The sequence below is a fragment of the Micropterus salmoides genome, unplaced genomic scaffold, assembly GCF_014851395.1.
Source record: "Micropterus salmoides isolate LMB-PRFRI ecotype aquatic unplaced genomic scaffold, ASM1485139v1 Ms_hic_scaffold_12, whole genome shotgun sequence".
Classification (NCBI taxonomy): Eukaryota; Metazoa; Chordata; class Actinopteri; order Centrarchiformes; family Centrarchidae; genus Micropterus; species Micropterus salmoides.
In genome coordinates this window covers 33,586,892-33,610,983 of record NW_024040263.1, presented here as the reverse complement: position 1 = coordinate 33,610,983, position 24,092 = coordinate 33,586,892, and the positions used below count along the sequence as shown (strand labels likewise).

The 24,092-nt window shown below is 42.7% G+C and overlaps 1 protein-coding gene across 2 annotated transcripts in view; it reads left to right on the top strand.

The window, feature by feature from the left end:
- Positions 1-23,797, top strand: part of si:dkey-28b4.8 (sarcoplasmic/endoplasmic reticulum calcium ATPase 2) — a 38,065-nt gene extending 14,268 nt beyond the window's left edge. The window contains exons 6-23 of one of the 2 annotated variants that reach the window (XM_038714644.1): positions 2,758-2,924; positions 5,265-5,420; positions 5,513-5,654; positions 5,835-6,001; positions 6,213-6,301; positions 6,471-6,573; positions 6,745-6,876; positions 7,103-7,228; positions 7,316-7,537; positions 8,612-8,723; positions 10,640-10,878; positions 11,111-11,331; positions 11,647-11,849; positions 11,999-12,084; positions 15,998-16,131; positions 16,301-16,418; positions 23,235-23,369; positions 23,468-23,797. In XM_038714644.1, the coding sequence (XP_038570572.1) occupies positions 2,758-2,924; positions 5,265-5,420; positions 5,513-5,654; positions 5,835-6,001; positions 6,213-6,301; positions 6,471-6,573; positions 6,745-6,876; positions 7,103-7,228; positions 7,316-7,537; positions 8,612-8,723; positions 10,640-10,878; positions 11,111-11,331; positions 11,647-11,849; positions 11,999-12,084; positions 15,998-16,131; positions 16,301-16,418; positions 23,235-23,369; positions 23,468-23,650 (2,735 nt within the window). In that variant the 3' untranslated portion in view covers positions 23,651-23,797. The remainder of the gene's footprint in view (positions 1-2,757; positions 2,925-5,264; positions 5,421-5,512; positions 5,655-5,834; positions 6,002-6,212; positions 6,302-6,470; positions 6,574-6,744; positions 6,877-7,102; positions 7,229-7,315; positions 7,538-8,611; positions 8,724-10,639; positions 10,879-11,110; positions 11,332-11,646; positions 11,850-11,998; positions 12,085-15,997; positions 16,132-16,300; positions 16,419-23,234; positions 23,370-23,467) is intronic. The other variant, XM_038714642.1, reaches the window with a different exon arrangement.
- The last annotated feature ends 295 nt before the right edge of the window (positions 23,798-24,092 follow it).

Sequence of the window (24,092 nt, the reverse complement as noted above, 5' to 3'; positions counted from 1 at the left end):
CATGGGAAATGCTAACTGTACATTAACTTCCCCCAGAGTTACTTTAAAATAAGTGCACCTTTTATGAATAACCAGTGCCTGGAAGCAATGGTACCTCATCACCATACCAATATTAGTTTATTGATATGACCTGAGAATGCATCAACAGCAAAGACTTTTTGAAAGTGACCCGTTTTTTCCACCACTTTATTGAATAGAAACGTTAAAACAGTAATATGTATAATATAATATTAGTTCATTACAATACAGCTGACAACAGGACTGCAACAAATTCTGAATAACTTAGGTACGGGACGTAACATATTCAAAATAAGTTGTAAAAAAGTTAATACTTAAAATACAATTCTAGGGAGGCAAGTAGTTTTAATGAATTCTTACTATTAATATGTCAAAAAGAAAGTTGTTTTGCATTGAATGCTCAGTTGTTGCAGACTGCTGGAGGGAGGAATCTCTCTCCAACATGTCCTCGAACTAGTCAGTGCCTTTCTTTCTTTAATTCCCTCTGCTCTCTTTGGGTTTCTCTGACTCACTCACATATAAACACACTTGTAAGCAGTGTATGAACAGCTGTGCGCCTCCAAAAGAAAGAATGCTAATACTTTATGTCTGTCCTTATTTGAATAAAGCATGTTTCCCGATGTCATTAACACATGGTTACCTCCTGGAATCTCGGGGGGAACACATTGAATTATTTTATTTACTGTTCGCAACAAAACGTCGCTTCTGTCTGAAAGGCATTTTACAAATCTTTGACATTTCAGTGTAAATTAAACCTCTTTTGTGGCCCATTTTACCCGAGGTAATGAAGCTGCCTAATAATCATGCACACCTTGATATAAGGTGTGATTCACTTTCTCCACACCTCCCTCACTACACAAACACATTATCAGCTGGAAATGATTAACTCTAATGAGCATTCAAGTTTATATGCACATAGAAATAATTATTAACTTAGAATACTTACTTGTATGGCCCACAATCAGAAATGTTTGGCCACCTCTGGTCAATACAATGAAGATGTTATACAAAAATAAGAAACACACAGTCTATGCTCTTTACGGCCGTGGGAATAATCGTAAAATCTGAAAAGGAGGAAAAGTTGAAAACCACGCATGTGTGTATGCGACATGATGGCAGAGCAGGTCAGATGGTGGCAAGCTTCTGAACCAGCTGCATGTCCTGTAAAGAGGGTTTTGTAGCTTTTAGTTCTGACCTGGGACAAACCATATTGGTCAATAGTGTAATTTCCACATATGTAGGTATTCAAGGCTACACTGTGTCAGCGAATCTAAAATGTAGTCTTAGTCTCAGTCCTGTGTCAAATGTCCTTGTTAGTTTGTGTCATATTTAGTCCACTGAATGCTATTTTTTAATTTTAAGCTGACTAATAGTCTGGGTATTTAGGTCAAAAGAAAATCAAAAGTATTTTAGTCTAGTTTTAGTCATTAACCATCATTTTGGTCTTGTCTAACTCATTAGTATAATTTTGATTAGCAGTTTGGTCCACATCAGTGTGTGAACTATACATAGCTTTCAGGGAGATCAATTTTTGTTCCCGTGACGGGGGAGGAGGGGGACCAACTGTGATTCTTACTGCTGAATCACTAATAGCTGCAAGCATGTCGGCCTGGGGCTGACGGTGGAAGTCTCTGGCATGTTTGTCTTATTATAATAATAATAATATTTTCACATGTGGCCATTTTGCTACACGCTTCACGCTTCACACAACGGCGGTCGGTGATCGTTCCCTCTGGCTGCCTCAAGTCTGACGCTCCGCTTGATCCATGATGACAGAGAAATATGGTGATTAATGGCAATAAAGCAGCTGTCAATATTTTAGAGACCCCTGAAATATCACAAATCACGCTTTTAGGGGAGCTGATGTCTAAGCGCCTCTTTCTCCCCAGCATGTTGTGTTCATCACCAGAGTTCACATCCTCCACAGAGGCGTCGCCCCGGGCGACCAGCATTCAAAGCACAGGAAATTTAGAGGGAGAAAATACGGCCTGTAATATTTTGTCTCCTCATTGTTCTGAAAAAAAGAAAGAGCTATTTTATTAACGTTTTTATTTTATGAATCACATTTTAGTCTCATTTTTTGTCAACAATACTCAGTCACAGTCAGCGTTTAGGGCGTTGTCGCCGTCTCGTTTTTTCGTCAGGGGAAAAAAAGGTTGTCGACGAATCGTCTGACGAAAGTATCACTACTGCTGTAGCACGTGCAGGAGCAAGTTCACAACTTGCAGCTTTCACTGAAAGGGGAAAGTGAAGTGTTTTGCTTGTTGGAGCCACAGTATCTGTGGTGTGGGACCAGTAGCAGAGTGAGGAGTGAAGTCCAGGACATGTCTGCCAAACTAGATATTTAGGGGGGAACAGTTGTACCTGTTTTTGGTGTGTGGGTACCATTACACCTCTTTCATTAGATGGTTGGATTGAATTTTTTGATCAAATCGTCAGTTCGACTCTCTGTGTTTTAACTCCAAAATAAACAGCGGTTGTAATGACTGTGCATGCTTTTGTTGTGATGTGGATGTACTTTTATACAACTTTAATCTATGTTAAAGCTTTATAAAAGTATTACATGATGTATAAAAGAGTTTATAAGAATTTTTCATGCTACATTTATACAGGATTTTTAAATAAAGTGTAAATACAGCATTGAATGCTAACACATTTGTCGTAATCCTAAACTACACACAAAAATGAAAAGTGAAATTAAGATGAGTTTATTTGCCTCTGCTCTCAACACCCCCCCAGTCGGTGATAAGGTCCCAGCTGACATCAGGCTGACGTCCATCTGTTCCACCACTCTGAGGGTGGACCAGTCCATTCTGACCGGGGAGTCTGTGTCAGTGCTCAAACACACAGACCCTGTACCAGATCCTCGAGCTGTCAACCAGGACAAGAAGAACATGCTCTTCTCTGTGAGTCTCAACAACCGTATCTGCCTGTGGCTTTGTGTGTTGTAGGAATGAAATTTGTTACATCTTTTTTTAATTCACACGCATTTAACAGTAAACACACTGCCAAAGTCAAGCCATGTGTTAAAGTATTTCAATTACATTTGAAGGATAAAGTAACAATATTCTATATTTTTGTTGTTTTCAGTATCAGTGAGTCTCACTGCTGCCTTCATCACAATAAACACACACACTGTAGTTTATTCTGACTCAGTCCCACATACAACCGTCCTAATACTCACTAGAGCACCACATGTGGATTCATCCCGCTCTGAAAATAGCCCCCAACAAATCAACTGTTTCCTCCCGTTTGTTTGATAAAACTACAGCGAGACATTCTTTTTTAAAATGAAACTATCAGAGGGCATGGAACTGAGAACCACACTCAGGGAAGGGAAGGTCTTTTAATAAGCCAACTTTATGCTTTAAGTACAGCGCTTGAACAAAAGTACATTACATTATTTACCTTATATCTCCACCTAGGCAGGGAAAGTTTATTTGTATACATTTCAACAACAAGCTAATTCAAAGTGCTTTACATAAAACATAAAAGCAACAGGGAAATATAAAAAAGTTTAAAAGTTAAATAGAAAATAAAAACAGGCAGGTTTCCCACCTTTGCTTATTTTACTCCTTTGATTCCCCATCTCCCACTCTATCCCCCCTTTAGTTACTTAGGGACTCTAACCCTAAGGGGACTCTAACCCTTTAACACGTAGGGACTCTAACCCTTTAACACGTAGGGACTCTAACCCTAAGGGGATTCTAACCCTTTAACACGTAGGGACTCTAACCCTAAGGGGACTCTAACCCTAAGGGGACTCTAACCCTAAGGGGACTCTAACCCTAAGGGGACTCTAACCCTTTAACACGTAGGGACTCTAACCCTTTAACACGTAGGGACTCTAACCCTAAGGGGACTCTAACCCTAAGGGGACTCTAACCCTAAGGGGACTCTAACCCTTTAACACGTAGGGACTCTAACCCTTTAACACGTAGGGACTCTAACCCTAAGGGGACTCTAACCCTTTAACACGTAGGGACTCTAACCCTAAGGGGACTCTAACCCTTTAACACGTAGGGACTCTAACCCTTTAACTTGTAGGGACTCTAACCCTAAGGGGACTCTAACCCTTTAACACGTAGGGACTCTAACCCTAAGGGGACTCTAACCCTTTAACACGTAGGGACTCTAACCCTTTAACACGTAGGGACTCTAACCCTAAGGGGACTCTAACCCTTTAACACGTAGGGACTCTAACCCTTTAACACGTAGGGACTCTAACCCTAAGGGGACTCTAACCCTAAGGGGACTCTAACCCTAAGGGGACTCTAACCCTTCCTTAGATACAGTCTGCCTGAACAACAGTCTGCACACCACATATTCATTTTGTTGACAGCTGAATATATTTAGTGCTTACTTACTGACGCAGCAGTCACTGAAACTAAAAACCGAGCTCTGCAGTGACATAAAGCATTTATTTGCTCAGAGTTACAGGTCTTTTCTACTTTTCAAGGCACTCAAGAGCTCCTCTAAAATGAAGAGATGCATTTGGTGGATAAAACAAAAGGTGCAATACACTTCAGACGTGGTGAAATTAACTAGAAGAAGGTGTCAGACATTTCATGCATTATTAAAAACGTGTTCAGTATGGGGTTTTATATGGTGCAGTAACGTACATCATTCCTGCATCTTCTGTGAGGTCTGTTCTTTGGGGAAAATGTGGAGAATATGACAAAATATAAAAAATATTGAATGAAATAAAAACTGAAAAAAGATTAAAGGGTGCTATAGATGAGAAGAGTATGGGACTACAAAGAAGATGTGATGAATTATATTATGTAGGCTTACACGTGACACCTGACTGTAGCGTGTGAGAGAGAAAACGACCGTGGCTGAGGCGTGTGTGTTGTATTATCTCTCAGACCTCAAAGGCTGCTGGGTCGCCAGGTGGTCTGTGGTCAAAGAACAACGGGGATTGATGTTTTATTTAGCGCCACCACTCTGACAGGCTGCAGACCTGCATGTTGTCTGTGTTGGCGTGGTTCTCTGAGTGTGACTTCACACACTGATGTGAGGGGAACTCTCTCAGAACCTGCTGTCAGAGAAGAGAAAGAAATCAATACGCTTCAATTTCAGGTTTCCGTTTGACGGCTCCAAGCACACAAAGTAGACAAAGCGTTCACAAACACACAGATCAGACTCACCGTCTCTCAGGTCGCTCACTGCTGACAGTGTTTGTTGTGATGAAAACAAATACGCGAGTTTGACACTAAAGTTACGCCATCATGACCTTTGCCCAGGGTACCAACATTGCAGCGGGGCGAGCCATTGGGGTTGTCGTGGCGACAGGGGTGCAGACAGAGATTGGGAAAATCCGAGATGAGATGGCCTCCACCGACCCTGAAAGGACCCCGCTACAACAGAAACTTGACCAGTTTGGAGAACAGCTGTCTAAGGCAAGGACCTCTGCGGTTCGGCGTGTATTTTAGCACACTGGGTCACTCTGGACTCTGCAGAATGAATATCTGTGTGTTGCTGTAACCTGCAGGTCATCAGTGTGATCTGTGTGGCAGTGTGGGCCATCAATGTGGGACACTTCAATGACCCGGTGCATGGAGGCAGCTGGCTGAGAGGAGCCGTTTACTACTTCAAGATTGCTGTCGCACTGGCTGTAGCTGCCATACCAGAAGGTCAAACATCCTGTCTGTCTGTCTGTCTGTATATCTTCTTAGAGCTGGCAAAATGTGGGTGTAAATAACTGTAGCACATGAAACCCAACTGCTCTAATGGAGAAGTTCACCGGCTGACAGAAAAGGTTCAAATCCTTCCCTTTCTCATCACCAGCATCTGCCTATCGTGTTTTCTTCCAGGCCTCCCAGCAGTCATCACCACCTGCCTGGCACTGGGAACCAGGAGGATGGCCAGGAAGAACGCCATCGTCCGCAGTCTGCCGTCAGTGGAGACGTTGGGTTGTACCTCTGTCATCTGCTCTGACAAGACAGGAACGCTGACCACTAACCAGATGTCAGTCTGCAGGGTAAGATGACATGGGGCCTCAGTTAGCCTTCATATGTTGATATAATACAGTAATATTGATTACAGAACGTAATACCAGGTTTATACCAAGTGAAGTCCATGTGTGAAAGACATGCCTTACACCTCGCGACCTCAGGTGTGATCTTCTAACATCATTAAACTAATGCTACTGCACTGTGTGTCAACGTGTGTGTGCATGTGTGTGTGTTCAGATGTTTGTTGTAGACAGTGTGTCGGGAGAGCGCTGCAGACAGAGCGAGTTCACAGTGACTGGATCTACTTACGCCCCTGAAGGGGAAGTGTGAGTGTCTTTAACCTACTTAACCGCTGACAGTTTGTGGATTATGGATGGGTTTGGATTATGAGAGCCCACAAATGATCTCTGCTTCCTTTTTGTTCTAATTAGTATGCGTTCCCTCCACCTTTCCCTCCTCTCTGCTCTGTCTTGGCCTCTCCTTCCTGCTTTCCAGTTATAAAGATGGCTCAGTGGTGAAGTGCAGTCAGTATGAGGGCCTGGTGGAGATGGCCTCCATCTGCGCACTGTGCAATGACTCATCACTGGACTACAATGAGGTAAGACACGACCGCGGAGACGCCACAGACCGTCGCAGATGACCGTATATGGTTCTGGAACATTTACAAGTGAAAACTGATTCTGAATATGTGTCACCGCAAATACTGATCAGTAAATAGGACAGTCCACAGCGTGCTTTAACCACTGCTGCTTGTGTGTGTGCACTCCAGGCAAAGGGTGTATATGAGAAGGTGGGGGAGGCAACAGAGACCGCCCTCTGCTGTCTAGTGGAGAAAATGAATGTGTTCGACACAGACCTGAAAGGACTGAGCCCTGCTGAGCGAGCTACAGCGTGTTGCTCTGTAAGTGTGTGCCCATGTGAAACACAGTAACGAGACAAGTAATATATTTTTTGTTGTTTACCTAAACATTCATGCCAATAAAGCACATTGAAAGTTGACAGTGCTGTTGCCCCGATCATCGCTTCTCACCTCTGTGTCCGTTACGCAGGACTTGCTGAAGCCTCGATGCGTACATCGATCCGTGTATACTTGTTTTACATTCTGTGTTTTATTGGTTGTTTTTTAGGTGATTAAGCAGCTGATGCGGAAGGAGCTGACGCTGGAGTTTTCCAGAGACAGGAAGTCCATGTCTGTCTTCTGTTTGTCCAACAAACTCACCAGGTCTGCTTCTGGAGCCAAGATGTTTGTCAAGGTGAGTTACACACCACTCGCTGCGGTACATTTGGCTACCCAGTTGATGCAGAGACCGTCATCTTTCACCCCCCCCGTCTCTCCTCAGGGAGCTCCAGAGAGCGTGTTGGAGCGGTGCAGTCATATCCGGGTCAGCGGCTCTGCTCGCGTTCCAATGAGTCCGGCAGTTCGAGAGCAGCTCCTGTCCACTCTGCGGGAATGGGGATCGGGCCGAGACATGCTGCGTTGCCTCGCCATGGCAACCAGGGACACACCCCCTGACATCCACTCTCTCAAACTGGAGAACTCAGCTGCCTTTGCTGGTTATGAGGTGATGATGAGGGTGGCAGTGACGATGGTTATGAAATGTTCTTAAAAAGGGCACATAGTCCAGACAGTGTGCTCAAGCTCATGGTGTCCAGATCATTTTAAAAAGTGAAATGAAGTTGGTCAGGTGCAAGATATACACTTTATTGCCAAAAGTTTTAGGACACCTCTCCGAATCATTGAATTCAGGTGTTCTAATCACTTCCGTGGCCACAGCTGTAGAAAATGAAGCACCCAGGCTGCAGAAAGAACGTGTCGCTCTCAGGAGCGCAGTGAACTCAAGCGTGGTACCGTGATAGGTTGCATTTACATTTAATCATTTAGCAGACGCTTTTATCCAAAGCGACTTACAATTGCTATGCATGTCAGAGGTCGCACGCCTCAGGGACACAAAGGTGGATGTTTTCACAGTGGGAATCGAACTCAGGTCTCCCACACCAAAAGCAAGCATCTTATCTATGCGCCATCACCACCACTTTGTGGCAACAGTTTGGGGACGGCCCCTTCATATTCCAACACGACTGCGCACCAGTGCACAAAGCAAGGTCCATAAAGACATGGATGAGCGAGTTTGGTCTGGAGGAACTTGAGTGGCCTGCACGGAGTCCTGATCCCGACCCAATCGAACACCTTTGGGATGAATTAGAGCGGAGACTGCGAGCCAAGCCAGGCCTTCTCATCCAACATCTGTGCCTGACCTCATAAATGCGCTTCTACAAGAATGGTCAAAAATTCCCATGAACACACCCCTAAACCTTGTGGACTAGGGGTGTAACGATAAACCAAATCCACGGTTCGGTTCAGACCTCGATTTTTGAGCCATGGTTCGGGCTCACACCTTGGGTTTGTTTGAGGTCCCGGTGAGGGTTGGGGGGGATAATTATTCATTTATTAAGGCAGGCGACCCAAAACTTTTGGCAAAAAAGTGTACATTATATTGTCAAATCCTGCTCTGCCTGCCGACCAGGAACTGGAACCTCTTCTCCTGTCAGTCTTCACCAGTGACTCTAAATAATTAAATGACCTGGTGGTGATACTTGTCTTCTACACCTTCCCTCCATCTCTTCCCTCTCCTCAGACGGACCTGACCTTTGTGGGCTGTGTGGGCATGTTGGACCCCCCCAGGAAAGAGGTTCTTAGTGCAGTCCGAATGTGTCGGCAGGCTGGCATAAGAGTCATCATGATCACAGGTAAGCTTGCACACACACGCAACCACGCGCACGGCTAAATGTACACTATATTTGCACAAAAGCACATGCTTAGTACGTTAACTCACACAGATACAGTATCCTCTCTGAATACACCAGATAACTGTAAGACAATAACAGTAGAGACTGTATGATCTGCATCATGCAGAGGGACGAAGGGTTTGTTGCTTCTGGGAGCGCTCAGCAGAGATGCTCACAAGTCTCTGAGCTAGAGGTCAAGTCTCGAGTTGCTGAGCTAGAGTCCAAGTCAAGTCTCGAGTTGCTGAGCTAGAGTCCAAGTCAAGTCGCTGAGCTAGAGTCCAAGTCAAGTCGCTGAGCTAGAGTCCAAGTCAAGTCACTGAGCTAGAGTCCAAGTCAAGTCTCAAGTTTCTGAGCTAGAGTCCAAGTCAAGTCTCAAGTCACTGAGCTAGAGTCCAAGTCAAGTCACTGAGCTAGAGTCCAAGTCAAGTCTCAAGTCTCGAGTCGCTGAGCTAGAGTCCAAGTCAAGTCTCAAGTCTCTGAGCTAGAGTCCAAGTCAAGTCTCTGAGCTAGAGTCCAAGTCAAGTCTAAAGTCACTGAGCTAGAGTCCAAGTCAAGTCTCAAGTCTCTGAGCTAGAGTCCAAGTCAAGTCTCAAGTCTCTGAGCTAGAGTCCAAGTCAAGTCTCAAGTTTCTGAGCTAGAGTCCAAGTCAAGTCTCAAGTCTCTGAGCAAGAGTCCAAGTCTCAAGTCTCTGAGCTAGAGTCCAAGTCAAGTCTCAAGTCTCTGAGCTAGAGTCCAAGTCAAGTCTCAAGTCTCTGAGCTAGAGTCCAAGTCAAGTCTCAAGTTTCTGAGCTAGAGTCCAAGTCAAGTCTCAAGTCTCTGAGCAAGAGTCCAAGTCTCAAGTTTCTGAGCTAGAGTCCAAGTCAAGTCTCAAGTCTCTCCTGGTTATAATGAATGTTGTATCTGCTGCTGCATTCAATCCAGGTTGCTTATAATACTGCAGAGCTATAAGGAATTCTGTAACTGTAACCTGTTTTTTACTTAACAGAGCACAACCATGTAACGTGCAATGCAACTAATGAAAGCTTATTAACTACTGTAAGTCACCAGACTCTCAAACCAGTGTAGCCTAATGTTAACTAAATAAAACTGTAACGTTACATGATTAACAATGAACCTATAACCTGTTTGCAGCCACGATGGCAGCCAGCGGAGTGTAAATAATTACGTTAATCGACCACCACAAGTTTGGCAAGTAAATAAACACTCATTTATTTAAATGTTTAGATAAATGTTATCTAAATGTTTTTACTGGATTGGATCATCTGGACCTTTGACAACGTAACAAGACTGTTTTTGTTGGAATATAATCGATCGGTGGATTAAGTTACTGTGAGGCTTCACAGGTGAGTCGCGTCACTTTTGCTTGTACTGGCTGGTCTGACAGAGGCGCTGATTGGATCCGCTGTGGTGATTGTATCTTGAAATGGTTTGCATTGGTCGAATCACAAGGATTTAAGCTTCAAACGGTGGATCATATGAGCATGAAGTTGACATAGCATCTGTGTGCACATACCGATCGCTGCTGCCAGGACCTGACGGGCCGTTGGAGTGCTAAGAGGTTAATCAGACATTTTTAATTAAGTATTGCGATTAAAAAAATGTTCATTTAAATAGTGAAGTTGATATGAAAATAAATAATAATTCAAAAAGGATATCTAGTATCTCTCTCACAATATCTTGTTATAGTTGGAAACGCCTACATTTACCATTTCAAGACCACAAGAAATTTGAGGTTGTGATATATTGTTACTTAGATGTATGAAATGGGCTGAACTCGGATGTAGTTTTTGTCTCTTTCTTTAGCTGTGATAACATATGGTCAAACCCATACGAGCATTAATCTCACACTTCATCCCTCTTCATCTTCAATTTTCCAGGTGACAACAAAGGGACGGCCCTGTCCATCTGTCGCAGGGTAGGCATCATCACAGAGCAGGAAGAGGAGCATGAGGGCGCAGGGCTCATCGGGGGCCTGACGGGGCGGGAGTTTGACGAGCTGCCCCCTCACATGCAACGCCAGGCCTGCAGGACGGTACGCTGCTTCGCCCGGGTGGAGCCGGCGCACAAGAGCCGTATAGTGGAGTATCTGCAGAGCTTGAACGACATCACTGCTATGGTGAGAAGACCGCCCGCGTGCTTGAAGCAGTATCATAGTTCTGTTTATACTCAGTATTCACCATATAGAGCCCCGCCCACTCGACCTGGTTGCATTCAAATGCGATTTTGTGACAAATTCTGCTTCAAACTCTGGCAGAGAGAGGAAGTGTCAAGTGTTCAAACACAATCAGAAGTGCTCCGCTTACCGTGGCACACTCCTATGATGTCACTAAATTCATGCACGGTTTCAGACAGGTGATGGGGTGAACGACGCGCCAGCTTTGAAGAAAGCGGAGATCGGCATTGCGATGGGCAGCGGCACGGCGGTGGCCAAGTCAGCCTCTGAGATGATCCTGGCTGATGACAACTTCTCCACCATCGTGGCTGCAGTGGAGGAGGGCAGAGCCATTTACAACAACATGAAACAGTTCATCAGATACCTGATATCGTCCAACATAGGAGAGGTGGTCTGGTTAGTGAATGAGCTGCTATAAGTGGATGCAGAAGATTTTGTCTAAAAGCTTAAGGAACGTCAGGTGTCGGGGCTCCGTTAGCTCAGCGTACAAGTCCTTAATGCAGCGGCCTTGGTTCGAATCCAGCCTGCGGCCCCAGCCTGTTGTCTCCCCCTATCTCTCTCCCTCTTTCCTCTCACTATCCCCTGTCCTGTCAAATCAAAATGCCAATAAAAGTCAAGTGGTGTACTACAGTTATAGAAATATTATCTAAGACTGATAGAGACATTTCTCACTGTTGTCTTCTCTTCCATCTGTCCCCGCTACCTACTCAGTATTTTCTTGACAGCCGCACTGGGCATGCCTGAAGCGCTGATCCCAGTCCAGCTGCTATGGGTCAACTTGGTCACTGACGGTTTCCCAGCAACAGCTCTGGGCTTCAACCCTCCAGACCTGGACATCATGTCCCGCCCTCCCCGCTCCCCCAAAGAGCCTCTGATCTCCAGTTGGTTGTTCTGTCGCTACCTCATCATCGGATGTGAGTCATGAGCCCGGGTCTGAATCCACATGCAGAACAAATATCTACATTTTTTATTCAGTATAAGAGCCTATTATGTCCTGCTGCACAGAATCTGCAGGTTACAAACCAAAGTGCTCCTTACCCCCCCCACCCCCACCCCACTGCAGGTTATGTGGGAGCAGCCACTGTCGGAGCTGCTGCCTGGTGGTTTATGGCAGCCCACGACGGACCCAAACTTTCCTTCTATCAACTGGTAAAACACTCGATCACTACACCTCTTTGATGCGTGTCACGATCTGTGGCCCCATATTATACACTGAAGCTGCTCAATTTCAGTGTTGCTACAATAGGAGGCAGGAGAAAATATTAATAAAATAAGCCTTTAAAATGATAATTAATATTAATTCAGTAATATTGAGTAAATGAAAATGAGGACATACAGGATATAACCGTGGCATACAGGGCTTGTAAAGTGAGGTGTAGTGTGACAGCAGGCAGCTGTTTTCAGGATAAAGCTCTGTCTGCCAAACACCTGGGGCCTCAGTTGTAACTGCACAAAAAAGGGCTTGAAATGTGCGGGCGCCATTTTGTAAGAATAAATTGGGATTTATTAAAAACAATTTGAGGAGGGAATGCGTGTGAACAGTTTGGAGAAGGGAAATTGGTGATGCAGATGGTGAGGTAGTGAGTTGAAGTTAGGTTGTATAAGGATGCCTCTCTCGCTTTTCATTTACCTTAATATCAAAGTATAGAGCTATGTTAATAATGTATTAATCTAATACTGTGCATATTTAAGTAGTAAGTATGATTTTAGTTGTTACAGTGTTTTTGTAAAATGACTGCAGAGAGACCTGGCACATCTTCACCACCTGCACATATGGGTTGTGTAAATTTGCAACGTCTGAAAATAAAGCTAGAGACTTTTCACACAATCACTACACTCCATCCTCATCATCTTAACATGATGCAGGCCAAGCTTAACAAAACCGACATAATGTTCACCTGTCAAACTTCCACCTTCAAGTGATATGTCAGGTTGGGGCAGACCACTGACTGACGCGTTTATTTTGGCGTGATGTGACGTACTCAGTTTGACTGCTGTTAACATAAATACTGCGTAACGCTGCATGATGGCTGTGCTGGCAGCACAAAGCTTTCCTGGCCCATGATAATGACTGGCTAATATGCCAATTTGGATTCCCTAGAACCGTGGTCTTGTGCTGTTCTGGGTCCAGCATTAGACAGACCAATCTGACGGAATGCCATACTGGTAAAAGTACAAGTAGACTACCACACACTGGGGTTTTTGGCAGCTGGCTGTTGGTAGCATGCGTTAGCTAACAGGTGTGTGTTTGATATGATCAACAATATTTAAGGTAACCTTTCTGCCTAAAGTTCCTTTTATAATAATATAATAATAATATAATTGTGTTAAACTCATGTTAAACATTGTTACCCTGACCCTGGTATGCTTAATGAGGAGCTGGATACCCTGTTGTGGAGTTTTAATGTAGTCATTTAGTCCTAGAGATACTTTAAATATTGAACCATCTCTTTTAAACAGTAATATGTTTATTTTCTAAAATAGTTTTGGGAGCAAGAATTTAAAGAAGTTTGTTGTCATTGGAGGTAGATCTAAGTCCAATTTATTATACCTTAAGGTTAAGTGTGTAAGTTGTAGTGACATCTAGTGGTGAGGGTTGCAAATTGTAACAAATTTCTCACTCACCACTCCTCCCCCCTTTCCAAGCACTAGAATAGCAACGGTGGCCGACACAGGACAAAAAGTGTCGTCATCTGAGACAGTAAAGAGTAGCAAGTCAAGAAATGAGGTTTCTTTAGATAAATATATTAAGAATTTATATTTACTTAATTATGCCCTGCGATGGCCTTGTGACCTGTCCAGCCCCCCGCGACCCTGTACGCAGGATAAGCGGTTGACGATAGATGAATGTATGGATTTACTTAATTATTCAGTAAAACCATATGGTATTGCAAAAATTATTGTTACTTGTTCATCAAACAACAGCCGCTAAATACATAAATCAATAAATGAAGTCATACTGTACTGTAATACATTATTTTACATCCTGGGAGGGTCAATGTAAGCCTCACTATTTCTGCACCGCAGTCCATTATAGACCACATAATACATGAAGTTTACAAAGGCATTGTCGGGTGAGGATCAAGGCTCCTCTCGCTTTGTTTAATTAGTTTAAAACTGCAAATTTTACCAAAATGTCATTTTTTAGCAAAGCAATATCCTACAAACAAATGTGTTTTTTTTAATTCAAATTCTGAAAGAAAGCACTATTTGTCACTTGACAGGCACACTATCTTGTTATCGTAACGCCGTTAGCAGTAAAAATGAATACGTGTTAAACGGGAAGTTTAGCTGATTTATCTGAGCTTTCATACTGTAAGCTATGGACAATAATATGATCAGCTGATTTTCCAATAAACGTAAGCTGCACTTTTTTCTGTCCCGACTTCTTCTGGCTTCATCGTGTTTTCGCTTCCTTGAAGACAAAAATTCACACTCGGCTCGTGCTAAATAATGTGCGCTCCTCCATTTGTCCAAATTTCACTTTGCGTCTTACTTCTAATAAACCAGATGACTACTCACAGACATGTATATTATTGATATTATTTCCCCTTCTTCTACTTTGTACGTATTCAACGTACTGACGAGCGTCTACACTGCCGGAATTATACAACAAGAAGAATAACAACATGGTGACGAAACGCGCTCTGTAGAGACGTTAACCCGTTTTCAGCTACTGTAGAAACGTGGCTACGTAACATGGCGACCTCCATGTAAGGGGGACCCGCAGTTATGTAGAAAGAAATGACTCTTTCTAATGTAATAGAAATATAACTGTTCATTATGTAAGGTCTTTATACACCACTGAGAACAAATCCTTTATTGCATTTCTGTCTAATTATTACACACTGAACCTTTAAAATTTGCCCGAATTATGGATTTAAGCTGTTGAAATTCAAGAAATGTATTATTGCTAATTTCAGTTTTTGTGCCACTAAATCCTGGGATGGAATAAAGTTACAGTCGTGGATGACATGCTATAGATGTCTTATCCCTTTATCGTACCAAAGTGGGGAATTTAGCGTTACTTATTTTGCAGGATGTCAGGATTGTTGCGAATGCTCACGTGAACGTACTTCACTGGCCTGACATGTACGGCGATCTCGGGTACGGGAGCCGGACCCCCTGACGAGGGAGCTAAACCCCGTGGCCAATGACGTCAGTCGCCAGTACGGAAGTGAGGTTTACTCACTGCACAGTCTCGCTGGTTTCCGTCACACGGACGTTTAGCATAGTCCAAACATTTGTGTCCTTTTTTACTCTGCATGTCACAATGTTTGCTGGAGTGGAAAACAGTCCCGTGCGGGTCTCTAGTCCAATGGGCTCTGATTATCCATTTTAAGATATATAGTAGTCCGTTGGCCAGGAAGTAATAAAACAGATTTTTTAGTTCTAAACCACCTCACTCTTTTGCTGTTTGCAGTGATTTGAGGCTGATCGTGCACACATTTAAAGGTGAACTGTGATTTATTAAGGTGTGCGCATGCACGGTTTTAAAAATCAGAATTGTTTTTGCCACACGCCACTTTTGTTTACTGTGCGCATGTACACTTTAAGTGGGGATCCTACCCACTGTTTTCTAAATGGGGCCCCTGAAAAAGCAGATCTGAAAAGAGAGAGAGAAAAAGAGGAGTGAATATTTGACCAAAAATGAATGCTAATGTTGCTCTGTTTCAGCTGGACGTGTAAATAATAATCATATCAACTTTATGTACAGTGTGTTCCACTACCCCCCAAAAGTCTGTTATTAGGTGACAATCTCAAGGCTAAATACAGTGACAGAAGGGGAGGTCAATACAGAACTGTGTATTGTGAATGTGTGAATTGTGACCAATATATGTGCTGAGTGGGACATTTTACATGTAATAAATACATTTATCAGTGATTTCTGTTGGACAAGTTACTAATAGAGAAATCACCTCCAACATAATTTAGAATTTTCTTGTTACCTAATGCCAAACAAAAGGATGACAGCATTTGAATTATTTTCCTAGGTAAGAAAGTGAGACAGGTGAGTAGGAAGTTGGCCAGATGATATTTAACATGTTTGTTTCCTCCACAGTCTCACTACCTGCAGTGCCGTGAAGGCCATGTCGAGTTTGCTGGTGTGCAGTGTTCAGTCTTTGAGTCCCCTTATCCCATGACTATGGCCCTGTCCGTGCTGGTTACCATAGAGATGTGTAACGCCTTAAACAGGTAGGAACAAAGCGTGCCAGTCCCATGTGATTGTTTATACTTCATAATTTGGTGTAAAACTCCATGGAGGTTTGTGAAGGCTGTAGATCTGGGATGAAATGAAGTTATTTTTTAAAGTGGCGAAGAATACAGTAAAAATAACCTTCTTCTTCTCCTGTGCCTTGTCCAGTCTTTCAGAGAACCAGTCTCTGCTGAAAATGCCTCCCTGGTCAAACCCCTGGCTGGTGGGGGCCATCTGTCTGTCCATGGCCCTACACTTCCTCATTCTATATGTAGACCCACTGCCGGTAAGCATGCATCTAAAAGAGTCTAAACCCTAAACCCAACAGGGAGTCGGCCATTTTGGATTTAATGGTTTTTGTAATTTTTGGAGATTTACACACTTTGTACTTTAACAAACTCCTCTGAGGGATTCAATCCGATCAACTTCAAAATTTTGCTGTGCAGTCTAAACCCACAGACGATTAAAAGTTATTCAAACGGTTATTACAAGTCGACCTGTTTGCCCATGGTGTGTAATCCAAAATTGGTGATTCGCCATGAAAGAGGAAGTTGTTATAATATCAGTACACATGCTCACATCTGCACCAAATTTGATAAGTATAACAATAAAAAAGTCTCGCGCTGAACACATCCATATACCAATATTCACTCAAAGTCATAGCGCCACCTGCTGGCCACAGGAAATGACACGTTTTACGCTTTAATACTCTTACGCAGGTTGGACATATAAACTTCAAAACTGTCCCAGAAAACCCTTAACACATTGATTAAGCCATGATGTAAAACTAGTGAGTTTTCGGTTAATGGCAGTGGTGTGGCAGTGGCATGGCGGCGAAGTCCCACGCTTCGCCATGACACAGGAAGTTGTTGTAACTTCACTGTACATGCTCAGATCTGTACCAACTTTTACACGTTTAATACAAGTCCTGCCCTGAACTTTAACGAACTCCTCCTAGAGAATTAGTCCGACCAACTTCAGATTTTCCCTGTCTACTCTAAAGCCACTGACGATTAAAAGTTGTACAAATGGTGAGTTTTCGTGGAACGGCGTGCACTTTGCATGGTATCCAAAATCGCTGATTCTCCATGAAATGGGAAGTTGTTGTACCTTGACTGTACATGCTCAGATCAGTACCAAACTTGACATGTCTCATAAGAGACCTGGCCTAAACACATTTACGTGCCAGCTTTAACTTTCCTTGTATTTGCAAAACAGAAACATGGTGTTTCTTTTAATATTTACGCTGAGTTCACTTAACAACTGCCTCTGTGAAGTCAAAAATTGGATGTCAAATAATTTCCTCCTTCTGAACTCAGACAAAACAGGGATCCTGCGCATTGGGTCCCAGCAAATGGCAACGCAAATACTGCCATCTGCTGGTTCCCTAGTAAATCACATTAAATCTGTTGCAAAGAATCTTGATCTCTGGTTTGATAGTAGTTTAGGTTTTGAGCAGCACACCACAAAGCTTGTTCAATCATGTTTTTATCAGCTTAGGAATGTATCAAAAATACAATCATTTTAACTTTTAAGGAGAGACCATTTTAAACGTCTTCATCTCAACGCGCCTGGATTACTGCAACAGCCTTTTTACTTGCTTAATCCAAAAATCTATTGATCGACTCCAGACTGTCCAGAACTCAGCTTCCAGGCTTTTGACTACAACAAAGAAATATGACCACATCACCCTGTTTTAGCTTCATTAAACTGGCTCCCATTATGTTTCAGAATTGATTATTATTGATCACTTTTAAAGCTCTTCATGGCCTCTCGCCTTGTTATATTTCTGACCTTTTAGTCCCATACGCACCAGCACGTACCTTGAGATCCTCGGGCAGAGGTCTGTTGTCTGTTCCAGAGTCTCGACTGAAAACTAAAGGGGACAGAGCGTTTGCTGTCAGGGCCCCGAGGCTCTGGAACAGCCTGCCCGAGGAAATCAGGTCGGCTGAGTCAGTGAACTCTTTTAAGTCAATGGGTTGTGTCGCTATGACGGCTGGCGCGCTGTGAACACTTGGTGATCAATCCCTCTGGCTGGATAAATTTTATGCGTGATCTGTGCACTACTGCAGCTGGGGGCTCTCCACAGCGCCACGCAACTTTCTAAATTCTTCCGTCTCACGGAGACAAAAAGTCAGGTCGAAACCAAATTGGCTGTATTGGCATGAATGTTAATATAACAGTATTCCAAAGCTTCAAGGAAAATACACAAAAAAAACATTCAATTCATATAGTTCATCGAATAAATAAAATTATTTTATTTCTATATATTGGATTAGGGCTGACCCCTTATAGTCGAAGATTCGATGCTTCGATGGGCGGAGCCTGATTCAACTGTCCAAGCTTCGCAGCGAAACAAGGATCATACCATTTTTGTGATATGGGGGTGCTCAACGTCTGATTTTACATAGAACTACCAGTTTTCTCCCAATAAGTTAATATACAGCCTATTACAATATATATTTTAACATTTAATGCTGTAAATAAATGTAAAAAGAATAAAACTTAACAATAAATGTTTCTAAAGTGCGTGAATAAATCCAAAATTGTAACCCTAACCCCGGGTCGTCAGTGCGCATGTGTAGGCGTAGCGTGTAGTGGTGGCAGTAGAGGAACACTTGCTGAAGAGACGGAGCCCCAGCTTTGCTGGTGTTGTGCCGAGTTGTTCGCACCTCGCGGGATTTTCTGAGAATTTATCACCGTTGATGAACCACACAAAAAATATTTTATCGTTTTTAAATAGCTGGCTGCTTGAAATAGACCCACGAGGAACCGCGACGTGCATGCAGTTGTCAGCAGCACGGCAAAAACTCTGCACAAGACCGGTGAATGTCAGTCGAGAGAGAGAGAGAGAGAGAGAGAGAGAGAGAGAAAAGGGTCTTCAAAAAGCCTAATTTTAATATTCATGCTGTTTGAAATGAACTGTTGGATAGTTTGTGCGAAAGGAATTAAAGGCCTGTCCCGTATGAATGCCTGTCCCAAATAGACAAGATCAATTCAGTGATTTTAGCAAATATAATCAAAGTTTTACATTACTATTATGTTAGCAATAATAATAATATGACTAATAATAATAATCGTAGCATCGGGTGTCGAGCAGGAACATGGGGATAGCAGCCACAGATGCAGACTCTACAGCTCCAAGTACCATAACTCCAATTTTGTCTGAGTTAAATATCAGAAAATTATAGGTCATCCAGGGCCACTCCAGATGGTGTATACTCTTCTGCTGAAGCCGTTCTTTTGTTGATTTACTTCTGTGCTTTGGGTCGTTGTCCTGTTGCATGACCCATCTTCTGTTGAGCCTCAATTGGTAGACAGATGGCCTTATATTCTCCTGAAAAATGTCTTTATAAACTTTGGAATAAATGTTTCTGTCGATGATAGCAACCCTTCCAGGCCCTGAGGCAGTGAAGCAGCCCCAAACCATGATTCCCCCTCCACCATACTTCACAGTTGGGATTATGGTTTTCATGTTGGTGTGCTGTGCCTTTTTTCCTCCACACATAGGGTTGTGTGTTCCTTCCATATCAACTTTGGTTTCATCTGTCCACAGAATATTTTGCCAGTAGTGCTGTGGAACATCCAGGTGCTCTTTTGCAAATTTCAGACATGCACCAATGTTTTTTTTTGAGACAGCAATGGCTTCTTCTGTGTTGTACTCTCATGAACTCCATTCTTGTTGAATGGATTACTTATCGTAGAGTCATCAACACGAGATGTTAGCATGTTCCAGTGATTTCTGTAGGTCTTCAGCTGACACTTTAGGATCCTTCGTCACCGCATTCTGCACTGTGCTCGTACAGTCATCTTTGCAGGAAGGCAATTCCTAGGGAGAGTAGCAACAGTGCTGAACTTTTGTAACTCAACGTAACGTAAAACTTATAGAAAAAAACTTATAGAAACAGTGATGCATGCACTAGTACTGTAATACTGTAACTAGTAATTTATAACAATTTCTGAGTAACTGGCTCAACACTGGTAGCAGCTAGGGCTGGGCAATAAAACAATAATGGTAATTGAAAAAAGATTAACTAATCATATTTGCTGAAAAAGATAATAGTTTTGAATGTTCTACCTCAGACTTGTGAAGTGATCCGCTGTTTGTTATCAAGTGTTTGTCACATTCTGACCATAAAGAAAAGTTTAACCACATAATTAACATCTGGTTTCTTCAATTCTTCAAAATCTGCCTTAATAATGATTTGACATATATCGTGATAATTATCGATATCGAATGATATGAAATGTTTTTATCGCCCAGCCCTATTCATTCAACAGCTGCCTGCCTTGGCGAACAGGGAGAACACGTCTGGTGTGTGCTCACCACTCACACAACATTATGTTATCAGTGAACTTCTAGATAATTGATTATTAACATTTGTGAATTGATTCAGAATCGTCCAAGTCCGCATCCCTATGCATCTCAGAATCAATTATTTTCCACACCCTACTAATCAACACCTCCCATCACGTCTCATTGATTGGACTCCAGGTTGGCTGACTCCTGACTCCAAATAACTTTTGGAGACTTCATTAGCCTAGGGGTTCACATACTTTTTCCACCCTGCACTGTGGGAAAAAAAACATATAATTGTTTGTGGGGTATTACTTTAAACAGACTTTAAACAGACTGTGTTTATCTATTGTTGTGACTTAGATGATCAGATTGTGTTTTATGACCAATTTAAAGACATTGGTCATAAAACATAAATTCCAAAGGGTTCAAATTCTTTTTCCTGCGACTGTATAAGAGGATTGGTCCGAGCACAGATCCTCGTGGAACTCCATGATTAACTTTGGCGTGCATGGAGGATTCATAGTTAACATGTACAAACTGAGATATATCTGATAAACAGGACTTAAACCAGCTTAGAGCAGTTTCTTTGATGCCAATTAAATGTTCAAGTCTCTCTAATAGGATCTGATGGTCAATGGTATCAAGTGCAAGTACAAAGACAAGACCTTTGTCTGATGCAATTAGTCATTTTTCATTTTGTCTCTGTGCTATGACGCACTCTAAAACCTGACTGGAAATACTCAAATAAACTATTGCTATGTTGAAAGTCACACAGGACTGTGGTACATAGTGTAAAGGATTTTATGGGTATTATGAACAGCTTTCAGGTCATGATAGGGTCTATTGCTGAGCTTGAGTAAGCCAAAGGTGACAGCAGTAGGTCAGACTCTGTCTCTCCTCTCTGTCTGCTTGTCAACTGAATGACGCAGCTGAGCTGATAATGATGCACTGTTATATATTTGTTTGGTAACCTAAGGTCGAGATTATCTTTATTTTGTTTCATTACAGACAGACTGGCTGGCTCTTTGTACAAAGTGTTGAATGCGGCTTTAAGGACACAAAACGTGTCTTGATCTGAACCAATAACCAATAGAATCAGAATGCTGAACATAGTTCAATGAGATTTAAGTGCAACTTCCCTCAGTGTACAATGAATTAAAGATGAAAAGGTAAAGAAAAAGTAAAATAATTGACAGAAACTCACACATACTGGTAAAACTGGTATCGGCAGAAGTAAAAGATTGCACAGTCAATGTATCAATAATATTGCACTCACTTATGATGATGCTGATAAAAACAACAACTCACACATATATAAATAAACTACACTGAACAAAATTATAAACGTAACATGTCTGTGAAGATTCTCAGTCATCCAGGTCATAGTTGCCCTTGACTTTAACCTTTGTATAAACTCAACACTTTTGTTTTTGTCCCCATGCATCATGAGCTGAACTCAAAGATCCAAGACTTTCTCTAGTTAGTGTTAGTGTTAGTGAGCACATCTCCTTTGCCGAGATAATCCATCCACCTCACAGGTGTGGCATTTCAAGATGCTGATCAGACAGCATGGGGATTGCACAGGTGTGCCTTAGGCTGGCCACAATAAAAGGCCTTAGGCTGGCCACAATAAAAGGCCACTCGAAAATGTGCAGTTTCACTGGGGCGTCCGGAAACCAGTCAGTATGTGGTGTGACCACCATTTGCCTCACGCAGTGCAACACATCTCCATTGCATAGAGTTGATCAGGTTGTTGATTGTAGCCTGTGGAGTGTTGGTCCACTCCTCTTCAACGGCTGTGCGAAGTTGCAGTCGGGTCGAGACCCCGATGAGGACGACGAGCGTGCAGATGAGTTTCCCTGAGACGGTTCCTGACAGTTTGTACAGAAATTGTTTGGTTATGCAAACCGATTGTTGCAGCAGCTGTCTGGGTGGCTGGTCTCAGATGATCTTGGATGTGAAGATGCTGGATGTGGAGGTCCTGGGCTGGTGTGGTTACACACTCTGCAGTTGTGAGGCCGGTTGGATGTACTGCCAAATTCTCTGAAATGCCTTTGCGACATCTGTGGCATTGTGCTGTGTGATGGAACTGCACATTTTGGAGTGGCCTTTTATTGTGGCCAGCCTAAGGCACACCTGTGCAATATCCATGCTGTCTGATCAGCATCTTGATATGCCACACCTGTGAGGTGGATGGATTATCTCGGTAAAGGAGAAGTTTTCACTGACACAGATTTTTACAAATTTTGTGAACAATATTTGAGAGAAATAGGCCTTTTGTGTGCAGAGAGAAAGTCTTAGATCTTTGAGTTCAGCTCATGATGAAGGGGGGGCAAAAACAAAAGTGTTGTGTTTATAATTTGGTTGAGTGTACATATTATAACAGACTTACACATTTGCATTGAGGGATGAACAATAACTAGAATTATTTGGACACTTCTGTATGTCCAGGAATTCTAAACTAAAAATACTAAAACAACAACTCTGTCAGTACATTTGTGTTTTTGCTTTGCATGACTGATCCAATGAGGAAAGCCAAATGCACTAAAATGCTACTTCTGAGTTTTAAAACCAAAACTGGGTCTACATTTACAATTCTATATTTTAGGTGTTCGAATTTACCATTTTAGTCTGGACAGAAGGTGCAAACATAGCAGAAGGTCTGCATTTTAAATGAAATGGTATTTATGTGGATGTAGCCTAAGAGGCAGGTTGATGGTTTAGATGAAGAAATCTTTTTGAAGTTCACTGACACTCTATCCAGGGCTTAAATATCTGCCCTCCCTCTGTCTGTATCTTCAGGTGATTTTCCAGATACGCCCTCTGTCATGGCCTCAGTGGGTGGTGGTGTTGAAGATGTCACTTCCTGTCATCTTGATGGACGAGGCTCTGAAGTTCCTGGCCCGCAACTACATCGAGCCGGGAAGCCAGATCCAGGTCAGAAGACATGGCTGACTGCGAGGGTATTTGTATGTCAAAGTGTTCTGTCTCTAATCTCTAACCTTCTCATTTGTTGAAATCCATTTTTTTAAAAGTCACTGGAGGAGGAAGAGGAGCTGCAGAGGACAGGGGCTAGTGTGGGACTGGTCGGTGCCATGATGACAAGGCTGCGTCTGACAGTTAAGGGTGTGTCCTGGTCGTTTGTCCTGATCTCTGCACCACTGCTGATCTGGATCTTCAGTCTGGACTCTGACATCACCAACATCTTCTGGGAGTGATGGGAGAGAGAGAGGATCGGTGGACTGCAGTCTGTGGAAGCAGTGAAAAAATTGAAAGAAGAAAGAGAAAAGCAAAAAACTGGTGGACTAAAATGCATAGGACTGGGGGGTTGATGTGTAAGGGTAAGGGTGAGAGAGGAAAAGAGATGCTAAAATACAAGAATGGATGTCGATTAGCCAACAGACAATCAGAGAACAACAAATAAGAAAGGCAGTTTTAGACCATTTCTCCTTCAATACTAAAAGGTGCTATGTGTAGCTCATTTGTATCCTGTAGCTTATTACACTGTACTTGTATGATCCTTCGCTTTTCACAGATCTACAGATGCTGATGTTGGTCAGTTTGTTGGTCCGGAGTTAAATACGTCTCTGACAAGATACCGCTGAAGCTCTACTTGATGCTAACATAGCATTCTCACCTGCTAACCTTTCTAACAACACT